At 38.1% G+C, this 23,520-nt stretch overlaps 1 protein-coding gene across 2 annotated transcripts in view; it reads left to right on the top strand.

Annotated features, from left to right (window-relative positions):
• Positions 1-15,151, top strand: part of LOC150087062 (metalloprotease TIKI2-like) — a 354,951-nt gene extending 339,800 nt beyond the window's left edge. For both annotated transcript variants that reach the window (XM_090371789.1, XM_090371790.1), the window contains 2 exons: positions 8,291-8,584; positions 14,883-15,151. In XM_090371789.1, the coding sequence (XP_090227915.1) occupies positions 8,291-8,584; positions 14,883-15,054 (466 nt within the window). In that variant the 3' untranslated portion in view covers positions 15,055-15,151. The remainder of the gene's footprint in view (positions 1-8,290; positions 8,585-14,882) is intronic.
• Positions 15,152-23,520: the final 8,369 nt, after the last annotated feature.

Genomic DNA, 23,520 nt, shown 5'->3' on the forward strand with positions numbered 1-23,520 from the left:
AGGATTCCATTCCTGCAAGAATAATTTCACTGACACGATCTGAGCAAACGTTGACATCAGAACGTTTGAAACAGTAATCCGACCAAGGAAAAGAAGAAAGGAAGTCTCGCAGGTCATCCCATTTTGCATTCTTCTAATGCCAAACAACACGAGGTTGGGAATAGCCTTGAGATAAAGGTTCCATTGGAGAAGAGACAATCACCAAGTTGTGATCTGAAGTGCCTAAAGGACCTCTCACTTCGACCGTGTACTTAGAAGGGTTGTTTGTGAGAAAAAGATCAAGCGTATTGGCTGTATGATTAGGATTGTCCGGTATTCTTGTAGGTAAATGAACAATCTGTGCTAGGTCATTAGTAATTGCAAAAGCCTCAGCATCTCGACCTGCTGGGTCGGTGTGACTAGAAAACGGAAGCCAGCTGGGGTTGTGAACATTAAAATCACCAAGGAAAATTACCTCACTGGAGTTGGACTGGAGAAAGTCAAGTTGCAACGAGAGGAAGTTTGTTTGCTGTTTGGTTTTTAGGAGCATTAGCAACTAAGGCCATATTGCCCCGGGATATGCGGTGATCATTCCCTGACCCTTCCGCATCCTCCATATTTGGTGGCGACGGGCTCGAACCCCGGTCTAATCAAGAAGCGTGTACTATGCACTGCTGCTCCTTCCCACCTGGCTACGGAGGCGCCGGGGGGAAGTCAAAGAGCTCCAAGTGATTAGTCGAGTTGGGAGAACGGTAGAGACAACAGATGAATTTGACACAATGAGGTAGAGAGATTTTAAGCCAGAGAAGATCAAAGAGAGGAGATTCCAAATTGCCAAGTCTCTGACAGGGAATATCAGAACGGACATATGCACAAGTACCAACCACCTTTGAGGCGAAAGGAATCATACAGCGAATAATTTGGACATCTGAGATGAGCAGTAGTTGAATCAACCGATAACTGAGATTCTGTCAGAAAAAGTACATGGGGTTTGGCAGACTGCAAGTGGAAATTGACATCGTTGAGATTAGAATTGAGACCACGTATATTTGTGAAATGAATTAGGAAGTCCTTGGGAGGTTTAAATCTTTTCGCAGATAAGCTTGCTCTATTAGTTTGACAATTCATGGTGTATTCAATAGTAAGAAAAAGTGGGTGGGACATGCTGTATGAAGTAATGAAATTTTTGGATATGGCGTACATGTGGTAAGAATATACCCAGATCCTTGACATAACGTGGCCTCGACAATGCTCCCCGCATACACACTACTCGGACTCCCTCCAGTCACTATCTGGCAGAGTAGAGGTAGCAAGATTATACACTAGCTGATCCGGAAGCCTCCTAGAGAGTTACCAATAGGTCCGGTCCGGTGTACTAACTAGCGGCCGGCCTGCGAAAACCGTTTTAGAGCTGTACCCTCGAAATGTAAGGAATATTGGATCTCGCCACGACGTTCATCATAACCTCAAAAGTCATCAATCATACTGCATGATGGAAGAGATAGGGAAGGGTTGACCGGAACTTAGCTCTAGAGACTAAACATGGGTTCCACAACTTCAAGCCTCCAATAAGCAAAGTGGTGGTATTTCACCGGTTGATGAGAGTCGTCTTCCACCTAGTACTGCCTGGTAACATAGAGGGGCGGCGTTCCTCCATGTGGTGTGGGCGCCACACCTCGACCCCTGCTTACGTTGGTTCACACCTGGGTGGTCACCCACCATGTGCTTGTGCATGGGGGTTATACCCAGGATTACTAACAGTCCCACCATCGTGAAGGTGCAAGCAGAGGATTTGGCTGTCACAGACCGTCCGGACTTCGCCGAAATTGGGTCCACTTGACTTAAGTGTCACCCGAATATCAGTTCCATCAGCGTTTTAGACTCCCAGGTAGCAAGTACAGCTTGTCTGGCATATCTGAGAGAATGTCTGTGACAACCTCAAGGACCATAGGACCTTTAGATCTTTTCGCAGATAAGCTTAGTGGTCGGAAGAAGATGAAGCATAATGTAATTGGTTGCGCCAAGTTTTGTTCATTTGTAGTGCATATGAAGCCTATTTTGTTTATCTTGATCGCCTATGGGTGATCAAGACAAGTTGTGGGAAACTCATTTCCCCTGAGCAACTTACGAATACCACAATGACTTCCACGATAACATGATGATTACCACAATGATGATTTCGATTAGTCGTAAATATGCATTTTTAATCTGTAATGTGGAAAAAACCAACAAGTTATGATGACTACGACTACTTCTGCACGGTACAGATATCAAAGTTTAAACAATACGGATCAAAAAGCTGTGACGTATCACACCATACCATCCTCTGTTGCTCCGATGCTGCACAGTGAAGGCCTGCCATTTCACATTCCACCTGCTAAATAAGAATCTTCAAAATTTGATGGTGAATGTTTTAAAGATGTTAATTGAGATTACACCTCTGAAGCCTGTTCAGATAAATTCATAGTTCCCTAATCAGCAGGAATTGGGTAATTTAGTAAGGGATTTAGAGCAAACAAATACAATGCAGGGCTCTTGACATTTTGTTTAATAAAAGAGTAGAATCTCTTAGATCACAGCTGAAAGACTGCATCCTACAGGGATATGTCACATATGAACATGCACATTTTTACGCTATTGCAGAATCCCTGTACTATTGTTTGATTTAATTGGTCTTTACGAAGAAATTGGTATCGGTAACAATCCAGAAGAGTGACATCTTCTCATAGAGGATTCAAATAAAAGTGTGAAAGGTGTGTTGCTTCAACAGAAAATTAAGTATGAGTAGTAAAATGAGATGTCAGTGGGGACTTCAAGATGCTGAGGTTCCTTCTGGGTTTGCAATGTGGTTTCGCTGAGTTTCCTTGCTTTCTCTGCCTCTGGGTGAACAGAGGAAGCAGATCAGCAGTACAGGTCTGCGAGAACTGAGTTATAGCGTAGCACACACAATGTAATAGACAATCATTTGGTTCAAAGAAACAAATTCGTGCTTTCACCACTCCATATCAAGCTAGGATTGGTGAAGCATTTTATTAAAGCAATGGATCCTCAAGGCAATACTATCAAGCATATATAATCCGTGTTTCCAAAATTGTATGATGCAAAAATGGAACTTGGCATATTTATTTGTCCAGAAGTCAAGCGGATGTTGGCTTCATAAGAACCTAAAAAGTGAATAACTGTCTTTCCTTCTTCTAGTCTCTTCCTGTTCCTAGAGAAGTCCTCCTCAATATCAACAAAATGGCTTACACTAGAACCATCAGTTCTGGAGTTCCAAAGGATGGTGTCCTGATCTGCATTCTGTTTTTACAGTTCCACTCATTCCATATATTGAAAACCTAGAAGACCGAAGACCTCCTGCTCTTTACGAATATTAAACTCCTTGCCACTATCCCATCCAGAACATTCCTACATGCATACAAGTCAACTACCAACCACAAGATCATTCAACTCGCAGAATAATGTAAAAAGTTGTGGATCCACTTGAATCCAGCCAAGTTTATGATATTTCCTATTAAGCCAGCAATACGTGTGGTATTTTTATACGTATTCCAGTGGCTAACCGATACAATGACCTTCTTTCTAATCATTTGGTTCAAAACTGAGCTTCCTTGATCATATTACCATTCTGACAAAAAGAATAGCGACCATGAGATGGTGTTCAAAGCCGAATTTCCTGCATGTAAGAGATATAACAAACAAACATATTTTAACGGTAATTTATCTCGTGATACTGTGAAGAACTGAAATATGCACTTCAACTAACCCGAAATATCTGGGACGTATGTTATCTAAGGATTCAATTAGAAGCCTTAAGATCAATGCCACGTTGCGCCAGATGATTCTTCAGTTACGATTCTAGCAGGTTTTTAGCAGAGCAACTTCTGCCTGTAATTGAACAGAAGTTTCTCTGGTAAAAACCTCGTAGTCGGATTGTACGTGGATTCCATCGGAACTGGCATGAACAACTATGTAACTGACCATTCTTACAGGATACGAATTAATACTCTATACCACAGCTTCTTTAAAACATCACAGCAATGAAACAAACATTACTAAGGGCAACTTGACAGTAGAAGTTTCCCACGAAAAAACACCCAACAAGCCAGCAATCAAATGGAACGATATGCCTTGATGTGTCGAGAAGAGTAAAACAAAATAAAACTTTCCATATTTATTTATTTATTTATTTATTTACTATTGTATTTTATGTGATTTCTTAAGCTTGTAATTAATATTTCATTTCATTGTTAGTTTCTATGTATGTGTAAGGTCCCTAACCTTTTAGGCTGTATAGGGTCATACTGTGCTATTCTGTAATTCATCCAGTATGCAGTGAAGTGAACATTATTTTACTTTCAAGGTTTCCACCTGTAATGTAGCTACCCGACACTGCACGCAAGTGTTGCGGGGAAGCTACACGTCCGAGTCTGGCAATCAAAAGTTGATTTTCATACAGGGGTTGGGATAATGAATTTATCTAAAGTTGGTATCTATTTTAGATAAAATCATACCAGTATTGCTGGTTTTACATACTATATGGTCCGGGGATTAAGCAAAGCTATAGAGAAATCTTGCTTATTTCTCTGTATACTCCAATTAATCAAGGCCAGATTGAGAAGTCGGCATAGGTCCTTAACTTTCACATATACTGTACGTATATATAATATATGGCCATTTTAACTACTAGAAGAACCAAAACGAGTGTCCACTCTATCTAGTGGTACCAGCCTGGAGTATTTTTGCTTTCAGTTAATCGCATTTACATCTAAGGGATTCCAGTGCAATAGTACGCTTGCTTGCTTATTTTATTTTATTATTATTTTTTTTATTTATTGTATGTACTTTGGTAACACCGCTAGTCAATGTAGATAATTACAAACCACTCGCCCCTGAATTGATCAATTTCAGGGTGGGAGGATCTTAAAAAAACAAAAAAAGTAAGTAATAACAATAAGCTTAAAAGAGGAAGAATACGCATACATATAGCAGACAATTCAAGGTCCAGGGTGAGGTGTCCAAGTCCAGCCCTAAGGCCTGCCGAAGATAGAACTGCCAGCACAAGGAGCTTGAGCTCTGTAGAATCGCAAACTGCCAAGGAATTGGAGAAGTTCTTTTAGAATCAGGACTCGTACCCGGAACTGGAGCTCCCGAGCATCCAAACCAGTACTTGGAGTTGCCCGTGACAATCACAGAAATTCTTACAGCACCATGAACTGCCAAGGGACGTCAAGAGAAAGCCGAAGATGTTGATTATGCGGTATTGGGGATGAATACCCATCCTGATTGAGGAACAGAATACCACATCCTTGTCCACTCTCACCGAAATAAATTCGGTCATTCTGTTCCATCCCACAGCACAATCCTGCATATGAGAACTTATAAGCTGTGTAAGCTACTTGCGTTGTCAGCCATAGTATAAGTACATTAAGTGCATAATTTTCAAGGCAGGAACTTCAAAAATTGAAATATTCTTATTCGTTCCGCTGCTTCAGTTCATCTGTCGTAGCATTTTCTGCTTCCTTTCAGGCTAATGTATTATGCCTCGCTTTGTGCGTATTAAAAACGGTGTCAAAATATAATACGCGTGGATGCGAAATGTCTCTGCTCTTATGTGGATTAAGGAAATGTGGGGTATAATGCTTCAGAATTTAGGAGCCTCATACTATATAAACAGTACAGTGTCAAAGGCCAACATTCTGTTCATGGAATTTGCAGAATTGCACCATTCAGCTGTTTAAAAATGTTTATTTCTTACTAAGGACACTTTCGAATAATTAAGAGAGGATGTAATGAGATTATGCATTAGGCTTACTTCTTCGTGGTTACGATTATTTTATTACAAACCAAACACGTCTGCTATGCCTAGTTTTCTGACGAGAAGGGATGCCTCTGAAACATAGTTGATGTGGGAAAATGCACTTGAAGACGCAATCTACTTGGGAATAAGGATTTGAACTCTAGTGCGTACCATATCGCATCACACTACACGTTATATATTATACATTGTTATATATGGTAATTCTGAACGCTGCTTTTATGTTTCCTTATTACATTACACGACTTTTTAATGTAATTTTCTAATAATATTTCTTGCAAATAAAAATTCTTATACTGCGTCTTGCATCTCTTTCTTTCCTTTGGGATCCCGTCTTCACAGAGGGGGGTTCGGATTACAGTTCCACATTTCATGGGAGGTTAAAAAAAAAGTAATAATAAAATAGGAACCCAAGGATCTGAATAACCTGTAATTTAAGAAGTCGGGAAAGAGGTCGTGTTTGGTCAAAGCCACGTTTCGAGTATCCCTTTCGTTGACGCATGCGCTCCCTTTAAGTAGTCACGGACACCCGTGACATTGTTTTTAGGAAACGTATCTAAAAATGGTGCTGCGGGGCAAAACCATAGATGTTTAATTTATTGCCGGAAGTTCTCAAATTATGGAAAAATGAAACCTGAAATTCATAATTGGGCCTTTCCAGTTTCCATGTCGTGTTCGTGCATTAAAGAAGTTATCCTTGTGTACACTTGGGTCTAGGGGTCAGTAAATGTCCGATATTTTCCGATTATGTTTCATTATAGTGGTTTTAATGAATTTTGAAACTATTATTCCTGTTTAGATGGAACCGTATTCTTTATTTATTATTCTCATATTTCTCGAATAAGTTTCAGCTCTTTTAATAAAATTTCCATTTATATGGGCAGATGAATGTAACAGTTTGTGCTTTAAATCTTTATGAAATAACATTGTTTTGTTTTTTTTTAATGCCTCTATTAAGATAAATTCTTGTTAATATTTGACATTAAAAGGAATTTAATTTGGATGTGATAGATATTTCTAAAAAATAAAAGCTGCAATCAAATTTAAATTACAAGTTATAGATTATTATTTTGAATAAAGATTTGGTTTAGCTCTATTATATTTTAGATTAGTAATTCGTACTGTAATCTGTCCCCTTTCAATAAGAACATTTCTTTTGCGATAAATCCCACGGGAGCCAACCAGCAAGCCAATCTATTTTGAAGCAGTTAACGCGAATCGTGAAACCGGAAGTTATGGATAAACAAAACGGAAGTTGAAGATCTATTTAAAATAGATAGCTGTCCGGTTTTTATTAGGAGGTCACCTGACCGCACTGTCTCAGACACAAATTATTGAAATTGAAATGACAGTTGCGTAAATGACAAAACCTGGTGAAGTCCAAAATATAATAAAATTCCATTACAACGAATTTCTACAGTACAGCACCTTGACGCCGACCTGAGTAAGTTTGTTCGATAACACCTAATAAGCTCCTAATATGAATGACCTACTTCATGAAATGCCCATTGGCGCCTCCTTATCAATCAATTACTCCTGTCTGTCATCCCAGACACCAAAAGGAGTGTAAAGTACAGTACAGTACAGTACAGTTGACTGATATCCGCATCCAACCATGATGGTAAATATAGCCATGCGGTGTAACCACTTGCCCTCAAGACGTACGTTGTCTGTGAAGTAGTGAGGTCATACATCACCAGATGTAATACAAATAAGTGGCATTCCTCTACCGGAAATGTAAAGTGATACTGAACGTTGTACAATATAATATAGCATCTTTAACCTACGTGAGATATAAAAACCGGTGTACCTCGCTTAACGACAGGATTCAGTTCCACAATCCTGTAAGCGAAATGTCGTTAAGTGCGTGCGGATTTTCCATATACTCTCGTGTTAATATGATAAATGCGTTCTTCAAAAAGAAAAATCAGCATTAAATTTTAAATATAACAGTTTTTAGAGTGTAATACAGTAACAGAGAAAGAAGCAGACGTGCCCACCTTGTATAAATGATGTAATAACAAATGCCAAGTTTACATAAAATCGTAATAATAAGAGAACTTCGAAACTTCATGCGTCGTTTGCTTATTTAACATGGAACCATTCCTATCATGTCTATAACCATGGATGAAAAGAAAATTGTACAATAACCTGTAACGTTCATATGCTTTTTTTTTTTTTTGTGCTGCTGTTAATTTTGCTGCTGTCTGCCTATGTTCCTCTTTCAGGGCAAATATTTCTACTATGTTCTTGTTTATGATGGCCAACTTATATCGACTGTGCTCCTCAAGTTTTCTTTTTTACCCTCAGTTTTGATACAACCCTTGATTTTATTTAAAGAGAGAGTTTTTTATATATTTACTCTTTATTGCATTTCTTCGAAATGTAATAAAACTTCAAAAATGTTTTATTATTTAATTCCAGTTGTTCGTGACTATTGCCCCTGACTGCCCTCTATATGTATCGAAAGCAAATTATATTTTCGTTTTTTAGCATCGCTCCTAAGAAGCAGAAGGATCAGCAACCAGTGAAAGGTGGCGCACTTTCTGGGTGGGATGACAGCCTCGATTCAGCTGTTGCTAGCAGCAACATTCCGGAAAATCATTTCGAAAGTGGTGACAACGTCCTGGCTTTCCGTCGCACTCAGCTTAGCCGAAGACCTTACCGACGACGTCCAAATCGCCAAGGATCTATTGCTCAGTTGTTCGATACAACCGTCACTCCGCCCACTTCTAAAACTAGGACGTTTAATGACTTGTGGGTGAGACTGGACGCCCATACAACGAGGTAGGTAGTTTCACTGAAAACGTACACAAACGCTACGAATTCTTCCGATTCAATCAGTAGTAAAACGAGAACCGTCATGATTCTTTAAGCCAAAGTATTTTCATTTAAAACTTTCTAACGAGTAGGATTTTGTTTATGAATGTTTAATTCTGGTAAGAAACGCACGGAAGGATATACAGAGGTGTGTGTTTATTTGGATTTTAGCAAAACATTTGACTTTATCCTTCATGAGAGGGTACTATATAGCTTGAACAGGTAGGGATTACTGGTAAGATAGATGGATTTGAAGGGTGGCTGCAGGGCCGAAGGGTGTAATTAATGCATAATGGAGTCACTGGTTAAAGATGCATTGCAGGATCATCTAGACAAGACTGCAGCAATAATTCAGACACAGCATGGGTTTGTTAAGGGAAAGTCTTGTCTGACAAATTTGATTGGATATTATGATGTGGTTACAAAGGAACTGGATGCAAAAAATAATTTTGATATCATATATTTGGATTTCAGGAAAGCTTTTGACACTGTTGCGCATGGAAGGCTATTGTACAAATTGGAGCAGAATGGTATTAAGGGTAAGTTGCTACAATGGATAAAAGGATGGTTAAGTGCTAGAAGACAGAGGGTGGTAATCAATGGGTGCTGCTCTTCTTGGACTAATGTTATTAGTGGAGTCCCACAGGGTTCGGTGTTAGGTCCACTGTTGTTTTGTATATTTATCAATGATATTGATGAAGGTATATCAGGCTTAATGTCGAAGTTTGCAGATGATACAAAGGTTGGCAGGGTTGTTAATGACAGTAATGGCAGTGTGCTACTGCAACAGGATCTAGATAATTTGGGCAGATGGGCTAAGAAGTGGCAACTGAAGTTTAACCTTGACAAATGCAAAGTACTGCATATGGGTAGAAGTAACCCCAGAGAAACGTACCAACTGTGTGGTACTACACTTAAGGTGGTAGAAAATGAAAAAGACCTGGGAGTAATTGTGCAGGCAGATATGAAGTTTTCTGAGCAATGCAGACAGGCTGCCAGGGCAGGTCATGGGGTTTTGTCAATGATATATAGGAATTCTGCTAGCAGGGAAAAGGAGGCGATTGTCCCTCTGTATAAGGCAATGGTCAGGCCACGCCTTGAGTACTGCGTACATGTCTGGAGTTCTCATTTTAGGAAGGATGTAGATTTGCTTTAGCGTGTTCAGGGAAGGGTAACAAGATTGGTGAGGGGAATGAAGGGATCCTCTTACCAAGAGAGGCTTAAGTTCTGCAAATTGCAGTGGCTGGGGACTAGGCACCTGCGCGATGATTGATTGAGGTGTATAAGGCCTTGAATGAGTTGAGCACGCTGAATTCTGATGGGATCCTTCCACTTGTTCAGATTACGAACCTAAGGGGGCATAAATTCAAATTAAGAAAAGACAGATGTAGATTAGATGTGCGGAAATTTGCCCTTAGCCAGCGGGTGGTTAATTGCTGGAACAAACTTCCATCTGTCGTTGTGGAAGTTGATAGGTTAAATAAATTTAAGGAGGAACTGGACAGGCATTTGGAGGGAATGGTGTTTTTTTTTTTTTTTTTTTTTGGCTGATGCTTCATAAGCTCATACACTTCCTTTCTTGTATCACATGCCACTACTACTACTACTATATTCTTCAGATTGGTGTAACGTCAGAAGTGGGGTTCCTGAAGGACCAGTTCTTTGACCAACGTTACTTGTCATTTTCATAAATGACATCGACGAAGGGATAGAAGATGTGATGTTAAAACTTGTAGATGAATAAAGATTGGTAGAGTGGTTAATGATCAGTGCCAAGCAGGACTTTGAAGACTTCAAAGATGGTCAGAGAAGTAGCAGCTATGTTTTAATGCTGCTAAATGCAACAGCTTACACTTGGGGAATTGCAATCAAATAAATTATACACTTGGTGGGGTTGAATTAAAAACAGTGGAGCAGGAAAGGAATCTAAGAGTTATAATACAGGCAGATATGAAGTTTTCTGAATAGTGTAAACAGGCAGCAGGAAAGCTCATGATGTCTTATCGCTGATTTATCGATCGGTGACCTTTAGAGATAGGAGGTCATAATCCAACAGTATAAGGCAATTGTAAGACTACATTTGGAATACTATGTTCAAATACGGAGACCTCATCTGAAGAAAGACATGGAGCTTCTTAAAACGGTTCAAAGACCGGCAACTTGAATGGTGAGATCGGCAGAAGGACAACCGTATGAGGAAAGACTCCGATTATGTGGGTTACACAGCTTGGCAACCAGGTACCGCAGAGGTGACTTGATTGAGGTTTATAAGGCTCTGAGAGGGATTAATAAAATGAATGAAGGTGGAATTCTTACTGTTAATAAGAATTCCAGAACTAGGGGCCATAAATTCAAATTATAGGGTCGAGGTTTAGATTAGATTATAGGAAGTTTTCTTTTAGCCAGCTAGTTGTTGATTGCTGGAACAAGTTGCCCTCATGCGTAGTTGAGGCTGACAGTTTGAATGAATTCAAAGGTCAACTGGATAGTTACCTATGGGAGGAGGAAAGCATATGAGTTATGTTTTCTTATTTACTTGGTTTTCTTTTCTTTTTTTGTTAGTGCAGCAAAAACCTGTGGCTTCCTTGCACTATTTCTGTGTACGGTTATCATACTGGGTTATCACTGTAAGCTCCTAGACCTTAATTTTTCTACAGCTGCAATAGCGGGTTTTGTTTAGCTAGACTCCACTTCGTGATTCTAATTCCGTATGGCCATTCGTCTTCCACTTCAGTGTTCATTACAACCATTTCAGAGCCTCCAGAATAGTCTGACTTAATTATCCACATTCAAAGTCATTTATTTCTGTTCTACGGGCGTTTCACTTGAAACTGAATGGAATGTATCCTACAGTTCAGTTTGTTCCCATGTACTACTAAAACATCCACCAAATTTGTATTAGCATAAACAATATTTTGCATGTTATATGATTATAGTGTGGTGTTCAAATATTTTGGTAGCATAGTGTATATTGCACAGTTATTAGCTTAAAGGGAAATGTAAGAAATTTGGAACCAACTGATATTCTTTGATAGGTTTGGTCATTTGAACTATATTGTAATAAGGACCCACAAAGAGATTAATTAAATATGCGTGGTGATACATTTAATAAAAAAAAGGTGTTATAGTTGTGTGTAATAAATGACTCTTGGCTCAAATTTTTATTTTTATCCTATTTAAGCAATTATTTTTATTTATTTGTCTGATTTTTATTTTATATTATTTTATTTTTTTCTCTCAGTGTTATTTCCGAATATGACATTTGATGGGATAACAGAGAGGAGCGAAAAGGATACAGTAGTAGATCCACCTTAATACAGTAGAAATACGCATAGCTTCATTTTCCTCACTGTTCTTAAATTTTTATTTCTTCATTTACAAGACAGTTAAGAATACTTTTCTTAATTAGACAAAGCAAGAGTTTATTTTTCCCAATCCCATCCGCCCATATCCGCTTTAGAGATTCTCTTGCACTAATCTGAAATTTTGTGACAAACCTATCCTAGGTTGAAACATTGCGGCAATTCTTTCAGAAATTGGCTAATCATGATGAACGCTTGGACTTGCCATCGGATTGCATCAATAGTTTAGGTGCATTTGATTGCATCTAAATTATTGAAGTACAATAACATTTGCTTATACGTAGTAATCGTGAGCGGTTGCAGTTTTCTTGGGCCTCTTCAAGATTTACAAGTTATTTTTCAGGCCGTTTGAATGCAATTTTCTCATCTCAAAATATCTCATTTCCCATGTACCTAGGATCAAATAATCGAACTTCCCTCGATTGGATTCAGGCAAATCTTTCTTCCTTCTGCTTGTACTTTTCAGTCACTTTCATTGCCTTCCCTTATTGGACGAGGTCACCACGTGGGGATCACGGAAGACTACGATATAATACAGTTGAGCCTCCCAAATATGGAAATCCATTTACCTGCATTGTCCATTTTATGGCTATTTCGGAGAAAATGGACAAATACGGCAAGCAACTCGAAAATCGGCAGATTTAGTACTCAGTTTGATCACTCACCCAAATGGCATGTCCGAACGTCCCTCCAATTATATGCAAAATCGAAGGAGTGAATCTATCATACAAGTTTTTTATTTGTATTTGCTCTTAAATATGCTGCTTAAAGCAAGTAGTTCAGAAGTCTATGTTGGCCCAGAATGCAGACAAGGTCGTTGTGGAAAAAGTTGAAACTACAGTGAGACTGGTGAAATAACTGTGAGCCTTTTAGCATTAGTTCATTAGCCATGAATGAGATAAAGAAGAGGAAAAGAGAGAAAAGAGAGTGAAATTACAACTGACACTTCATAGCCTTAGTTGCTTTGTCGCTTTAGGCATACATTTCTAAACCTACTTTAAGTCATCCAATATAAATGGCTTAAAACTACTCTCTAAAATTACTTGCAGAGGTCCACTATGTTGATTTGTTAAGGTGTCTGGAATTGCAAGTTGAATCCAGCAAGTTTTCCGTTTATAATGTACATTTGTACTATACGAAATCAACCACAATGCTATATTTATCAAAATAAACTCCAGAAAATCTACAGCCCACTCTTCATGGCATTTTAAGCCCACAAAAATACCAGCCTGGAGACGATGTTAGAATCAAATTGAAGTTCAGTCTAACTTGAAGTGCCATTTGTGAAAGTACCACAACTGAGTTGACAAAAAAAAAAAAAAAAACAACACCCGAGTATATCAAAAGCATCCATCAGAAATGAAAATTTTTCAACTGTTTTCGGTTATCTTTTATGGGACTGAAATGTAGACATTGGCTTCTTCTACACCATAATACCTCTGCATAGTTGAATGCATCTCCACACAGAATTTAGACATGTCAAGGGACAGTGGATTTTGCGATGGACGTCGTAAAAACATCAGCAGCGGCCAGTTGCTCTCGCGGTCACTGAGAGGTTGCATGGCTGGCAATCTGCTTAATAAAAATTGTTCATGATCGTAGTATAAGTAATTGTTCCTAATGTCTGCATCTGCCTGGGACTTGTTCTAGGCAAATGCAGCCAGGCGATAGTAGATCCTGGCCGCCTCCACGTGGTGGGGATTGGGGGTGGGACGCGGTGACCAGGTGTTGCTGCTTCTCAACTGCTACGAGACAGGTGCTGGCCGACCACACAACAACAGAACATATCATCACACTTACATACTCAACACACTACATACAAATGGCCAGCTTTGGCACAAGCTTCTTCACAAGATGCTCAACAGCGGCTAATGGGGGGGGGAACCCTGGGGTCCGCCACAACAACACATGAAAATCCCTGAATATCCTCCTGTTCCTAATGCCAGTATAATGTGTCATTGTAAAGACTCCCTTGCGATCTCTAATATATCTTCTAGTGTTGCGTTTTGGGTAGGGCAACTGGTGATCATCGGCCCATCCAAATACCCTCCATCAATCTCTGGATGTAAACCTAATTAAATTTGTCCGGAACACTTATTACTAGCATCTTTTGGAGCTCGTGTTAAAGATTCAGATTCTTTTAAATATATATGCAGTGGAAGACTTTACATTCATCATTATGTTTGAAGATCTTCAGTGAAGAGAATCACAGCTGAACAACATTTCAGATACATTAAATATCTGTTCAATTAAATCTGAGGTTATCAGTTTTATCATCCACTTATTGCAAATTTTATGAAATTAATAAATTAAATCTTTAATTTTCTTCCAGAAGCTATCGTGGTTTCACAGAAAAAACACACCATATCCTCTCTATTTATAGACGCTATAATGTATTCGTGATAACCTTAAAGAGTGACTGGCATTGATCCCAATGGAATTTTCCGAATCCCATGTTAATTAAATTAACGAAGTTAATTTAATTTTGCACTGACGAATCTGCAGTATTCAGTTCAAACGTGTATAAGAATTGTGTAGTCTATTTTATATGACACTGAATTCAGCAATGGTCTCACCAGCTAATTATCGTAGAAGTTAATCACCAAACATATTTATTTTTAGCTTCTTTTGAATATATAAACAAAGCATTGTTAGTTTTCGTTGTGTGCGAACAGAACATTTTAACTAAATTTAATTTAATAAATTCCGTTAATTTTCCCAACAGGACGTAATGAAATTTAATTAATTATTATAACTTTATACGTAGTATAATGTTGTCAGGCACGTTTTTATCTCCGATTTCATGTGAGTATTATAGTTAATAAAAAGTAATTTATTTCTAAAGAATTGAATACATATTTTGTGTATCTCTTTCTCTAATAAACTGAAATCTATCTTTTCAGATCGTCTTACCCTCTAGCTCAAGAAGCTCGAAGTGATGACATGGCTTCTATTCAGAGGGCTCTTCATGCTTGGTATGGTATTTCGAGTGACGGATCATCATTTCTCTTACCTTCAGGACTACTGTTTTTGTGTGTTCTGTGTGTAATACGGCATCTAGTGGTTGCATTTTGAACTATCCAGTGTAGCGTAATTTGTGAGACTGAATACAGATAATAACTGGAACTTGGACATTCTTGTGTGGTGAGAAGTGTATAGTAACCTGTGAAAAGAAGAGAATATAATATATTATATATATACAGTATATATATACATACACACGCTAAATAATATATGATTGTACGTCATTTTAATAACAATAAAGTATTCAAATAAAAGCTTATATTCAACGTGAGTGGATTTTTTTAATGTGCTTCTAAGATTACCATGCCTGTGTACGTTCCCTTCCTTCCCTTTATGTCCCATTAATTTTACAGTATATGCGAGGAGATTCTTGGGATATCGTGCTTTGGGGAGAAGAGTAAATTTTATTTCAGTCTGCCATTTTAATAAGATCCAAATGTCTCCATTAACCCGATCTTAGTCCAGTTGTTCAAGATGCTGCAACAGGTTGCACAGTCCAATGATTATTCTATAGTTCTTTGTTTTTACTGGAAAACAGCCTGTGCTCGAGATTGCGTGATTCTGTCTTCAAGAATATCCATATCTTTTGGAGGCCTATTTGGTATAAAATTTATTTTTTAGGCCGACATAATACCATGCTGTTGTCCCGGTAGAACATCTCAGAGAATTCAGATTATCGGTTTTAGAACATCTCGGAGAATTCATTTCGCTGCACAGGAACTTAGAGGACCGATGGCTATTTTTTTTTTTTTTTTTTTTTTTGTGATGATGTGACGTGATATGTTTCATTTAGTGTAAAAACCAGACTAAGAGTGACAACAACATTGTAGTCCGATACAAAGACAGTCACGAAACAGAACAGTAGATAAAACAACGTGGCGAAGAGAAAAGAATATGGTAAAGTCTGTTAGTTCTTCTCATTTAGTCTTCGTTCGTTATTCTTTCATCTGCTGAAACATAACTGATCATACTTATCTCGTGTATGTTTGCAGAGGGATGGAACTGGGGCAAATAAGACGAATGGCTGTTTTATTGAGATTATTGGTTAATCAGCTTGAACCACTCAACCCCCACATTATTGGAAAAAGTTCAGATCCTCTCTAGACGGGGGCAACTTCTTATGGGCTTTTGTTCGCACCATGGCCGATTTAGTCTCGGATGAGGGTTACATTTTGTTCCTCTCTGAAAATTGAGTTTTTCATCAAGAAAACATGCAGATCGACCACAGAAGGTAAACTCAATATACTGAAGTCTTATGGCCTTAATTGCCCTGGCAAAAAATCAATCGAACTAAGAATCATAATTTCAGCATCAGTGAAAGGAGGTGCATATGTAAGTGGGTCCTGATGATTGCTACATGTAAGGGACGACTGACTTGAACAAAGGGTTGGGAAGCAGGATCCATTTTCTACTTAATTTCTTATTATAACTATGAGAACTTGGGTTGTTTAGATTATCAATAATTTGAAATAATACAACTCGCTCATGAGCAGTTAATGTCGTTCCCTCGATCTGAATGCATCCAGAGTTAGTTCATGGGTTTTTGATAGCTGTATTTGGTCCTTATTAGCAGAGAAGAGATTTTATGCAAACATTACTATACTTTTAGCATTAGCATGACTATTAGTAGTGACATATGATGCAGGAAAACAAGCGTATGTCGACTTCTACAACGACAGATGAAAGTTTGTTCCAGCTAAAAACCAAATTTCGCACATCTATTCTGCAACCTTTCTTCCTCGACTTGGATTTATGACCACTCATGTGCGTAATCTGAGTAAGAGGAAGAATCCCATCAGCATTGAGCTTGTTCAAACCATTCGAAACCTAAAACACCTAAATCGGATCACCTGGCAGGTACCTGGTCTTCAGACGCTGCAATTTGCAGAACTAAAGCCTTTTGTGGTAAGAGCACCCCTTTGTGTTCCCCCTCAACAATCTCGTTGCCCTTCCCTGTACTCGTTCCAGCAGTTATACATCCTTCCTAAAGTGACGCCACCAGACTCTTATACAGTACTCTAGATGTAGCCTACCTTATACAATGGGATCCTTATACAATCACCTCCTAATTGCCTTATACAATGGGATAATCACCTCCTTATCCCTGTTAGAAATATTTCTGTATATCGTTGACAAAAACCCCCATGAGCTGTCTTGGCAGCCTGCTTGTCTGCAGTGCTCAGAACTTCATATCTGACTGCACAATTACCCCCACGTCTTTCATTTTTCACTACCCTGAATGTAGTACTACACAATTGGTACGTTATTTTGGGGTTACTGCTACCCATATGCAGTACTTTACATGTTTTTAATGTGTTAAACTTCAATTGCCATTTCCCAGCCCATCTGCTTAACTTTTCTAGATCCCGTTGCAGTACCATACCGTCATGACCACCCTACCAACCTTTGTATTAACTGCAAAGTTGATATTAAACCTGATATGCCTTCATCGATCAGAGCCGGAACTAGGGTGGGGCGAGCGGGCGCCAGCCCCCAGGTACAGTACTTTAAGGGCGCATGCGACCGGTTATATATTTTAAAATTGCTTAATTTTTGATTTAATTACAGTAGGACCTGTGTTTAACGAACTCCTTTACAGCGAATATTTTGAATTCCTTTTGGTAATTACATTTAAAGGTGTCTGTAGATTGGAGAAAATTTCCATATAACGAACGGATTACGAGAGACTTAACTTTGTATGTTTTTTTTCACTTCTAGCCTTTAGGCTTAAGCAATTAGATAGGGAAAACTTAAGGTTTAAAGGATTACCATTCCACAATGTAAGTGGAACGTAAAACGTATGCAGCCACCGAGAAGTCATGCTAATCAACTGCTTTCTATAGCCAGTCAAAAGATTCAGACGTTTTCCCGACACGGATAATAGCTTCTTGTCAACTTGTGTTCTTTGTTTATAATAAAAATTTTATTTATTAAATGAATTACTGCATTATCTTTGTACCAGAATTTTTTTGTGAGAGTGAAAAATATTATAAATTCGAGATTTATAATCACTTAGGGATAAAAATATCAGGCAGGAACAATGTTTTACAAATTTCGAAAATAACAGAGAAACTCTAATTACAAACTTCTATAAAGTATGGCCCGTTTTGTGACGTCACACCTCTGAACTTTTTGGTTTGTCCTCCAGTGCCAGCCATTTGGCAGTTGTATTTTGCTTGAATTGCACAAATACCGAAGTGAGTAGTCGCAGGTTAAAAGAAATAAAAGCGTAATTCAAATTTTGTTATTTCGTCTCCACATTAAAAAAGTAAGTTTTAATAAAATTGTTATAAACAAAACTTTCTTTTATGTATTTTGATTTCCTTTAGTTGAACTGTAACCATATGTTTTAATTTTATAGGTTGTAACGTTATGTAATTATTAGAGAATTATCATAATATTGACTGTAAATAAAGCAATACAAGCTACAAAGCTTTGCATATACAACTCTTCCTAATTAATAAGCGGATTCATAAAAAAAAATCTCCAAGAAATACAGGAAATTGAATTTCAAGATATTTTCTGATATGCTGCTACCACAGCAGAAACTGGATATACCAGTTACATTTCCAGAAGAAATAAAATAAAATAAATAAAGACACTTAACGATTTAAATCGTTAATATAATTTAACGATTTAAATTATACTTCAGATGATTTAAATTTATCTGCTTAACTACAATTTTATATTGAAATTAATTATGTTTTGAATATTCTTATGAATGGCTTAAGATCTAGATTTGAAAAACTGAATACTATTTCTTCAGATTTTGATTTTATATTTGGAACTTCATTTGCATTAATTAATGAATCTGACTTGCAGAAGGCTGCTTCCGACCTTGCATTAAAATACAGCAAAGATTTAAATGCATCAGATATTTGAAAAATCATATTTTATCCTTCAGGATATAAAATCAGTAACTCCTTTACAACTTCTCCAATTCGTTCATGAGTATTGTCTAATAGAATCTTATCTAAATATAGAAATAGCGCTATGAATTTTTCTTATCTTGCCTGTAACAGCACTTCAAAACAATGACATTTTTTATATATAAAAAAACCGGTAATAAAGTACACACCATTTGAGGACTGCTGGTGTACAGAAAGCCTGTCCAACTCATGGTGAATTCCTAATAAACCTAATTTCAATACATCAAGTGCCATATTGTTTATCTCTTCAAGGACTTGCCAGTGCAAATACAACCAAATAATGTTGTTGACTTAACCACATTCGAATTGCATGGTATGCCCTAATAAATTCTCAATAACGTGTCAGCTTCTGTTCGGACTGGAATATCGTTAAGCCACCATAAAAGGAATTGGCTGACGAAGTGGTATGAATAGCGTAGCGTTGATAATAACTATATCTTATCGATGCTACTGCGTTTTTTTAATCGTTTATTCCTTCACCTTCAAGCTTTGTCTACTCATCCGCTTTAAGAAATAAAAAAGGATTTAATTTAAACGAAACGATTCATTAGTTGGTCTTATATCGGAACTATAAATATCTGGTTCTGAATACAAATATTTTGAAAAGTATTGTGTTTATTTCTTTTTGATACACATGTTTATGGACATGTGTGTGGTTTCTGACGTGTGCTTTCTTTGCGTGGTTTCTAAAGCAAAAGAAAACGAACAAATTTGATTTGAATTCGTTCGGCTAAAATCCAAGAGACGTTGCTGGGAAGGAAGCCAAGTAATGGCACAATATTCGACAGTAAGTCACATCGGTTTCCTGAAAAAAGAATCAACTGACTATAGAAAGCTACGTTGCGGTATTTCCCCCGCCCCCTCATAGTTTAAACTTAGCATTTTCTGGTTATCATTTGTTCAGACCAACAAAATAAATAAATGTTCATTTTTATTGCTAAAAAGCATAAGAAGCAAGTCTCTCACGGCATGCAGAGAGAAACTAAATTGACATCCTAATACGAGAAATAATTAGTTGATTCGTGGCCGGTGCTGACATGGATTGTTGCGAATCAGGTGACTCAGTGTTGTTATAAGCTTGGAAAAGAGTGTAATGTTTGCTTCCGTTATCTGGAAGTAAGAGGGTTTAGTTATTACAAATCTGGGTCCTGGAGTTTGCAAATTGATATCCCATCTTTAATATTAAGCCACTTGAGGGTGCAATATTCAAGGATTAGAAATGTTTTCAATGTTACATGCGTTGCTCCAGACCAACATCCTGAAACACGCTTTTTAATAAGTTATTTGTTAATGATAGAAGCGGTTTCCTAATAGATGACTATGAACCAGCTTGCATTCTTATCAAATACGATGCCAAAATATTTGAGAGTCCACGTTTGAAATGAAGATTATTAGAGTCATTATGTAAGGAGCAAGGGATTTAAACTAATTTATCGACGTTGATATTCACATTAAGTGAATGGAGATAGGTGACTATAGTTATCATTAAATTATAATTTAATGCAATGTTCTTAGGCGATAAAATAATGAGTCAGTTATCGAAGCTGTGCACTACTTCTGGTTCCTACAACAACCAGAATACTTCTAAAAAGGTATTCTGAAATTAGCAGAAATATAAACAAACGAACAATTGAAGATACCCTCTATTATGCAGAGTTCTTGCAGCAAAGCTGTGAGGTACTATGCCACTATTGATTTTCGCGTGTAGCATAGTGGTAATAATCGCCATTCTCCCTGCACTGGGTGGAAAAGAGCCGGGTTCGAATCCCATCAGTGACGGGAGGAACTTACATGGACTTTTTTCACTCCGGGAAACTGGAGTTTTTTCGTCCAGAAAAAACAGGCAAATAGACCAGAGAACCCACGCAATTTGTGGTATAACACACACACGAGTAGAAGGTAATTGGGGTGGCCTTAATATGTCAGTTTTTATAACAGTGTTATCTTTGTAAATATTCATTGCAGAATTTAAATTATAGAAATTTTAAAAATTTTATCGATATCTTGTACAAAGACAATAAGTGGCGCCCTTGAGGCGTCACAATTAAAATGATTTTCCACAAGAGAAGGTTCTCCTTACGCTGTGCATTTTGTTCAAACTAGAGCTGATACTGAACAACAAAAAACTTCTTAACATCATAGAAGAAAAACTACCTTGACGACCATCAATCCTTGCTTGGTGAAAACTGTATACGCAGTGTTTCTTAACTTGCGATCCGCATACCTTTAGCTGGCTTATGTTTTTTTTTTTATATATATATTCCATCCTTTTATCAAAGTTCAATAAAAGCTGGTCTTTTTCTTAAAAAACCAGAAGGTTCATTTTATTTATTTTACGTTTCCTTGGTTGATATCTGTTCGAATTCACTCTTGTGTTTCCATAGTAATACGGAGCATATCGACCAGCTGTACAATGTCTGGAGGTAGAATCAAATGAGCATATTTATCTCGTTCGAAAACAGTTGTCTTTACACTATACCTTCAAGCCGAATTCTTCGCAGACCACCGCACGTGGATATCCCTTTTTGAGCCACGATGGAAAAATTTTTTTAAAACACCAGGTTATACAAGTTTTTATTCACATTAAGTATCCTGGCATGTATATTCCTAGTATCCAATAGAAATCGATCTACCACCTTACAGACCCGTACATTATGCAAATTATTCATGTCTATAAAAACACGGTTACGACCACATCACTTCATTCCCGTTTTTTGGCTTGCTCAGTGCGATAGCCATATCTTCAGTACTCAGGATGGCAAACCATCATCCTTTAGATGATTCTTTGAGACTGAGAGCCGTTGGACGACTTCAAGGTGGGCAGGCGGAGGTGGCATGTTGGCTTAATGTGTCACGCAGTGTCGTCTCGGCTCTGTGGAAGCAGTTTCAGAATACAGGAACCATTACAAGAACTGGCCAAGGTCGCCCGAGGGCTGTGTCAACCAGAACTGGCCGCTATTTGGCTCTAACAGCAAGACGGAACCCCACGATGTCCTCTCATCAGCTGTCTCTCGAGGTTGCTGCGGCAATAAGTGAAAATATTTTCAACCGGACTGCGTTAAGAAGGCTCAATTCGAGTGGATTATATGCAAGGAAACCAGTGGTTTGTATCCCATTAACTCCGACTACAGTGGAAGCTTCTATGCGTGTTAGACATGATTCAATTAGCTCGTGGATATCGCATTTTTTCTTGTCTTTATGCCCATCTCCCTGTGTATAAATATGTGTATCTGCTAGACCTAATGGTGAGTCTGTAGACACCTTGCTTGTGACTGACAGAGAGGGGTTGCGCTTTGCAATCCATCTAAAGTTTGGCCTCTTTTAGCGAAAATGTCGTCATTGTTAACATGGTGAAATGGCCGTCACTTATCATTAGCTCCGTCTCTGTCGGTAATTTTTTCTGAGAGTGGTCTTTGTCCCTCATTCCTTGAAGTGTCAATCACTTTGATATTATTTTGGAACTTCGGGGTTGCCGAAGTCTGGGTGGCACCACATCGTGGTGCCACCCGGAAATTGGGAATGATGAGTTTAAGTACGGCTTGTATAATGTATTTAGGAAGGATAAGGTAGATAGAAGGGGTGGTGGGGTAATGCTTCTTATCAGAAGCAGCCTGAGTGCGACGATAGCTTTCCCGGATTCAGACGTTTCACATGCTAGTATAGAGTCTGTATGGTGTGAGATAGTTGGAAACAAAGGTATAATTCGAGTAGGAGTAATCTACAGACCAGGTGATTGTGAAGATTATGACGAAAGCCTCTACATGCAAATGGAATGGGCAAGTAAGCGTCAATGTCTTATTATGGGTGATTTCAATTTGCCTCTAATTGATTGGAGTAAATGGGAAGGAAACTCGACATGGGGAACAAAATTTTTAAATCAACTAGATGACTGTTATTTGTATCAACATGTCAGGGAAAGTACTAGAGAAAAGAATATCCCAGACCTCAACATCACACATGAATCAGATGACATAACACGGCTGACAGTAGCAGGAAGTGACCACGGAGTTCTACGGTGGATGATGTCGAGAGAGGTAGCCAGAAGTAAAAGGCAAAGGAATGGGTTTTAATTTCAGAAAAGGAAATTACGATGCCTTAAGGTACTACATGGCCTCTTAACTGGGTAGATATCGCGCAGAGAATGAATACAATTGAACTGTGGTACGCTTTTAAAACATTAATCACAGATGCCTTGAATGCGTATATACCATTAAAAAAATACTCCACGAGAAAGGTTCCAAGTTGGATAAATAGTGAAGTTGCCACATTACGTGAGCAGAAAAAGGTGGCATGGAAAAGTTACAGAGCAATAAAAAGTACTGAAGCCTATAACAGCTACAAGGTGATGTGTAATAGAGCCACAGAAAAGGTTCTACAGGCAAAGGCAGTTTATAAGAAATCACTAGCAAACAGAGCAAAGAGGGGGGGGATAAGAAATTCTTCACATATATAAATGCAAAGAAGAGCAGGACAAACCAGATCGGACCTTTATGTAAGGGAAAGGGGATATTATTAAATACACCAGCTGCCGTTCCAGATGAACTCAACAGTTATTTTGCATCGATATTTACAAATGAAAAGCCTTTTG

This window comes from Mastigoproctus giganteus, chromosome 4 (genome assembly GCF_048544385.1).
Source record: "Mastigoproctus giganteus isolate SK-2022 chromosome 4, ASM4854438v1, whole genome shotgun sequence".
In the NCBI taxonomy this organism is placed as follows: Eukaryota; Metazoa; Arthropoda; class Arachnida; order Uropygi; family Thelyphonidae; genus Mastigoproctus; species Mastigoproctus giganteus.